General features: G+C 37.4%; 1 protein-coding gene across 1 annotated transcript; it reads right to left on the bottom strand.

Annotated features, from left to right (window-relative positions):
* Positions 1 to 556: 556 nt before the first annotated feature.
* Positions 557 to 2,127, bottom strand: LOC121997837 (CBL-interacting protein kinase 4-like). Its single transcript, XM_042552476.1, has one exon. The coding sequence runs from the start codon at positions 2,051 to 2,053 to the stop codon at positions 731 to 733; it is 1,323 nt and encodes a 440-aa protein (XP_042408410.1). The 5' UTR covers positions 2,054 to 2,127; the 3' UTR covers positions 557 to 730.
* Between the last annotated feature and the right edge of the window lie 4,796 nt (positions 2,128 to 6,923).

Here is a 6,923-nt window from a genome sequence, read left to right as displayed (position 1 = left end):
ATGCGAGAGAGGATTTTCAAGGATTTTTGAGGTCGACATCCACTATGTCTTGATGAATATTTTAGTAGTATTCTTATGATGAGCTATATAGTTTTTTGTCCTCTTTCTCTTATTATTTAGTTATTGATGCTCAATTGCTCATTAACTTTTGGAGTGGGCATATCTCCAATGAGAGATTAAGATATTAAACCAATGAAATTGTGTTAATTATTTAATGCATTTCACTTTCACCCAAATGTTCTTCAGATTGGATGGTGCGCATTAATCTCTATAGAACAACTTACATCGAAAGGTTAAATCTACTTTAGCCAGAAATCGACACAGAAGAATATGAGATGGGACAATTGATAAAGAACATAATATTCTTTAAATTTAATTCATAGATTATAATGATCTTTAATAACTATTTATATATTTGATTGGCAGTGAATTCATAAGCAATAATTTCATAAAAAAATTATTTATTTGACTCACCTTACATGATTTATTTGTCCTACAGATCTAATAAATCCAAACAACTCGGATCAATTTCAATAATCTGCGTGACTCGAATAGATTTTGAACAATTTTGATAGATTCGATCTACAATGCCACAAACATGAACACCAAGCACAACAAACAAGGTATGCTCGTTACACTAATCAATCTAAGTAAACATCAAATAAGGCAAGAAAATCTAGAACAGATCTTTGAAACACGATTTGCCACTATGATTTCTTCTCCAGGATTGCTAGAATACGATCTGCTCTGTTTCGTGCCAAGAGAAGACAATGTCTCCGAGCTCTGCTTTCGCGTGCTCCCAGCAGAATCCGGCATCGCCGCCGCTGCCGCCGTCGTGCTCTAGTCGCATCTCCACTAGCAGAAGCTGCGAAGCCACCTCCGACACCTCCACTGAGAGAGTAGGACCCCAGCCCCCTGCAAGCGCCGCCGCCGCCGCCTTCTTGGTCTCCACCACGAGGCCGAGTTTGCTTCCGGTGAGCTGGATCCTGTCCATGATCTTGTCGATGGAGTGCGTGGAGGTGAAGCGCCGCTCCTTCTTGGGCTTGGCGTCATCGAAGAGAGGCGAGAGGTCGAGGCCGGAGGAGAGGGAGATGATGTCGAAGGCGTTCATGGTGGGGGCGAGTTGGTGATCATGGGCGGCGGCGAGAGGGTGCATGTTCAGCTGGGAGTCCAAGCTGAGGGAGCGCTTGAGCCAAGGGTGGTCGATCAGGGCCGCCATGGTCATCCTGGTGTCGGGATTTGGGTCGAGGAGGCGGACGAGGAGGCGGCGCGCCGGGGTAGAGATCCCGGGAGGGATCTCGTAGTCGCGGCGGTGGATCCGACGGTACATGACGGCGAGGTTGGCGTCGTCGAAGGGGAGGGAGCCGGCGAGGAGGACGAAGAGGATGACGCCGCAGGACCAGGCGTCGGCGGCAGCTCCGTCGTAGCCCTTGCGGCGGACGACCTCGGGGGCTGTGTAGGCCGGGGTGCCGCACGCGGTGTGTAGTTGGCCGTCGCGGAGTCGATCGGGGAGGGCGGCGAGCCCGAAGTCGGAGACCTTGAGGTTGCCGTCGCGGTCGAGGAGCAGGTTCTGAGGCTTCACGTCGCGGTGGGTGACGCCGCGAGCGTGGCAGTAGTGTAGCGCGGAGACGAGCTGGTGGAAGTAGCGCCGGACGGCGTGCTCGGGGAGACGGCGGCGGGCGATTCGCGAGAGCAGGTCGCCGCCGGGCGCGTGCTCCATCACCAGGAAGATCTTCGACCGCGTCGCCAGCACCTCGTGGATCTTGAGGATGTTGGGGTGGGAGAGGCGGCGCATGGCGGCCACCTCGGTGAGCACGCTGCCGGCCATGCCCGTCGCCACCATCTCCGCCTTATCGAGGATCTTGACGGCCACTGTCGCGCCGTCGGAGACGGACCGAGCGAGGTAGACCTTGGCGAAGGTGCCGCGGCCGAGGAGGCATCCGAGCTCGTATTTACCAAGAAGGACTTCTTGGTGGCGCCGCTTGACTGCGGCGGCAGCGGCAGCGGCAGCGGCAGCGGCGGCGCAGTCAACGGAGCGTTTTTGGTGGTCCATCAAGTGAGTTGCTCTAATGCCTCCTCCCCCCACTTTAACTCGCCTCCATTGTGGTGGGTGAAGTGGGAGAGGCAGTTGCGGTGCGGTTTTATTTATGCACATCTCCCTTTGCTTCTTTGTTTAACTTTGTATTAAACTAATCATTATATTTTAATTAGCCGCCCAAAGTAGCTTAATCACTATTTTATTTGGTAATCATGCTCCATAAATATCACCTAAATCCACCGCATAGAGCACTCGTCCGCCAGATTTTCTATGTAAGCATCCTTTTCAACCGTCCGATCAAGCCGCAGTAGATCTAAGTCGTTGATCTTAATTGTATTAATAATATTATAAATTGTTTTTTGTATTATTTTGATATCTATTTGTTAATTACATGCTGAGAAGAATTCAGTCAATAATATGAATTTAAATTTTGTCCTTTAATTGAAGAAATTTAACGGTCCTTCTTAATTTGGACCTTTATTGTTGGGGTCAATATTTAATTATATCTAGAACTACCACCATTTGACAACGATAATTAAAAACATTAATAATGACTTGATTTGACAATTAATATAAATCATAGATGGACTTTGTAACTAACATCGTCGCTTAGGTTTCATTTGCTACCATAAAATGAAATGGCATAAAATAAAATGAACATAAAATTATGATTAGATTGATTGGAATAAAAAGGAAATAATTCGTTTTCCCATTACAACCCTTTCCTCAACGGTGGCATTGTTAATAAGAGAACAATAACAAACAATCAACTAGTTAATCGTTTTACTAGCTAGCAAGAAATTCTCTAATAATCATAATTTGCCTTGTGATATAAAAAACAAAGTTGAAAATTTGACAAGGCCGAAAGTGGAGGCCAAGATACGTCAAGAGGCACGTGAAAAAAAGTGAAGTTGATGGATTCACCATAAAGCTAAGTATCAAAACATGGCAAGGTCCAAGATTTATTCAATAATTCATGGCCCCCGATGAGTTTCCCCTTGTTCCTATTAATTTTAAAAAATGGAAAATTTGATAGTATCTATATTTTGGATCATAAATATGGGTAGATCAGATCTCATTTAAGCCACTAATATAAGAGAAACAGATTTACTCAATTAAGTGATGGTGATAATACAATAACAGAAAGCAGACGGAGCTGGGATTCAAAACTAACATGGGCTAACCGTCCATTATAATTAATACTATAAATTAATAAAAAAAAATATATGAATATTAATTTTCTAACCATATATATCATAAAAGTATTTAATATTTAATATATTCAAAGCATATAAAAAAATATCTTGAATTTGTACTCATTGATTTTTCTTAATTGATAATATTAAAATCAAACTCATTAATTATTATCTTATTATTAATATTTTTAACTAACTCTCTCGTTCCATAAAATTAAAAACTATTTAAATTTTAATAAATTTCATAGTTAAAAATATTCCTTCTTTTAGAAAGAGGAAGAGTTAAAATATGATATAGTTATTGATACAATGATGAAAAAGGGTCCCATAGAAGATGGGTCAAAGTAAGAGAGAGCAGCAGACGTGGAGGTCAAAGAAAAATAGTCAAAGCATAAGTCTCTCGGGCAAGTGTAGTGGGTCGAATAGGCTACATGGTCGGTCGGGCATGGTTGTTCAGACGGTCGGTCGCGGGGAACCTGTGACAGTGGCAAGAGACAAGGCATAAATCCCTCGGAACCTCGTCCCGGTTGAACTTCATGAGCGATTGAATGAAAGGCAGCCCTCCGACAATATAAACGCTGGATAAAGGAAGATAGCTTTGTTCAGTATAACTGAGTGGGGGCATCCTTGCCAAGCGGCCTAAGGTTGGCGGTCGAACGGCCTACAATGGGACCCACCGATGTATCTCATCATATCCTTTTGGAGGCTTATGCCACTGACAATAAAGTATGTCCAACAGTCAGACTGTCCTTTAGAAGCTTCTAGCCTATCACATCAAGAATTTGTATACTCGCTTAAGGAAATGTGTCAGAGATATTTTTGACTTATCTTTTCTAATAATTTTTTGGAAAATATGCATACGCTTTGAAATGCGTGTGAACACTACAGTGACACTATAAAAGGGGGAGTTCTCATCTACAGACGGAGTTATGCACAACTTTACTATTCAACACGTTATTTGCTACAGCATTCTTACTATTCTCCACTATATTGGAAACTAACTTAAGTGTCAGAAGATCAATGTAGGGAACTCCTTCCCAGTTCGGCACTAATGTCTTTTGTCTTGCAGGACCACTTGAAGTCTTCTTCCAGTCAACTACGAAGTCACATCCCCAACCAACTATCTTCTCGCTTTCGGACAAGATCAATTATAATTCTCAAAATTACAATCAATAGTTATTTTTTAAAAATTTACAACGATAATTTTTTAGGATAAAATTTTAAACTTAAAATTTATAAACATATCTCCAAAAATATCGCAATCAATAATTATTTTTTAAAAATTTATAACAATAATTTTTTAGGCTAAAAATCTAAATTTAAAATTTATAAACACGATCTGCAAATATTTTCATAACTCAAATGAACGCAACTAAATATTCGATATAATTTTAGGGTTGTTAAATTTTACCTAGAATTTAAGAATTTACAACAATAAATCAATCAATTAATAAACAATTGACCACATGAAAGAACTCAAACCAAGAATCTAGAATCAATTTGAAAACTTTTGAAAATGAAATAAAATTGATTCGGATTACCCGATGATTTTACTAAAATTGCTAACAAAAACTCAAAGAGAGGTGATGGTCATGATCAGATTTGATCAGGAATTTTCCTAAGTTTGAAACACACAATTCATGACCCAAATTTTAGAAAATCATAGACAAACTGATAGAAATTAAAAGAGAACAACTCGCATATGACTTACAAGAATTATAGTTCGCTTATCAACATTGTTTGCTAAATATTCTGATTCAAATTTTTTTCCCATAGTTTTTCAAGGTAATCTGTTGGAATTTGGAGGGGCAAGAGCTAACGGGAATAATTAATAAGTTAGTGGGATTGCGAGCAAAGTTTCAACACATGAATTATAAAAAAAGCATATTATTTAAATATTTTCATACATTTGTAAAGGGTAATTTCTAAAATACCTTTTAATATATTATTAATATAATTTAAAATAATAAAATAAGCATCTAGTATTCAAGAGATATTTTAATAATAAAATAGAAATATCAAAGGACATTCTGAAGCACTTAGAAGATATTTTTGTTAAACTTTGAAAGGTGATTTTGATAATTGCCTTTGTTTAATATATATTTGTTTTTTTTGGGGGGGGTTTTACCACAAAATGGGAGAGATTCTTATGGGTTTACATTATATAAAGGAACAATTGGAAAATGGCCAAAAAGTTGGTGAAGGACGAGAGATTAAAATTCGTATCAATCAATTGTCCATTGTGCATGAAAGTGATTATTTTCATACAATAACTAGTAGATATTTTTCTTGCCATTTAATTACATTTAAATAAATTTGTTAATGGTTGTTAATTTGTGGGTGTCCAAATCACTTTATTTGTTCCCTTCCTTAAACTATTTGTTTTGTTTTATACAAAATTTGTATGTTTGCTAGCTTACGCGAGGTTTCATGCGCTTCCCCAATTTTTTGTTTTAAAATACTAATTAGAAACCAATTTTCAAAGAATCATTGAAAAATAGTTTTTTTTTCTTCATTTATTTAGAGAATGATTTGATTGAGAAAAGTTGACAAAGACAGAGAGTGGAAATGTAGGGATTAAAAATAAAGGCACTCCAAAGGGAGCATCTAATTGCAATTTAGATAGTGACATAAATACAAAATGAGCTAGCTTTGGTTAGGGCATATTCTCTCATTAATATCTATCAAATTAGATTGGAGATCAAAAGATGGAAAATGACTAGATTTTATGGTGTTTTAGGCAACCAATGACTAGCTATTGCCTATTTTATCTTTTTGTGTATAAAGGTGGAAGTAGTGTTTTCGAAATTCAACTAGTCAAAGTCTAATCTAATCTAAACTATTAAGCCAAAGGACAACAGTCATTTGAGAGTGATTTACACCAAAATTTGACAATCCGGCCTAATCTAATCTAAACTATTAAGCCAAAGGACAACACTCATTTGAGAGTGATTTACACCAAAATTTGACAATCTTTCATCCCTTGTGCAATTTTGTAATCCAGGTCTGATTAATTAACTTGAGAATGACAATGGGAGAAATTCTATATCCTCCATCTTTATTTAGTATATTTATTTCCATTCTCATCCCATACATGTTTTAAAATACTAATTGGTATAGTTAGTATACTCTAAAAATAAAATAATATTTCTTTTTAATCTCTCTCCTTTCACTCAATCTTTTCAATCTCTCTCATTCCACTCAATCCATAAATATAATAATAAAAAATAAAAGAAAAAGAAAAAATAATAAAAAAATTAAGGATGATGAAAATTTTAGGATGGTTGATGTAGTGTATAGTAAAAAGTGATTGTCTAAATTTAATAAAGTGAGTCATTTATCTTAAATTTTAGATATAGTAATAAAGAAACTGATGTGGATGCTCTAATCCCAAATAATTCAAGTAAAAGTTAGTGCACAAATCGTTTAAGGTTATTTCTTTAATTTGCCTTCCTCTAATGAGTTTATAGTTTTCATGGTATGTTACCCACCAAATAAAAGGCTTGCTCAATAAGATTATCTAATTTTTCAAAAAGGATTAATTGAAACCCCCTAATTATTTCTGCAATACTGACATATTTTCCTAGAAAATCTAAAATTGGGTATTCATGTATGGATAATTTATCGAGGTTTTTGGGTCGGATATAGATAGATTTTATCAGACCGCTCCATAACCAAATTCAAAATTC

This window comes from Zingiber officinale, chromosome 6A (assembly GCF_018446385.1).
Source record: "Zingiber officinale cultivar Zhangliang chromosome 6A, Zo_v1.1, whole genome shotgun sequence".
NCBI lineage: Eukaryota > Viridiplantae > Streptophyta > Magnoliopsida > Zingiberales > Zingiberaceae > Zingiber > Zingiber officinale.
The sequence above is the reverse complement of the archived record's forward strand: the minus strand, read 5'-3'. Positions and strand labels throughout refer to the sequence as shown.

Coding starts and splice junctions, on each gene's coding strand:
- LOC121997837 (XM_042552476.1), bottom strand. CDS start 2,053: ATGGACCACCAAAAACGCTCCGTTGACTGCGCCGCCGCTGCCGCTGCC.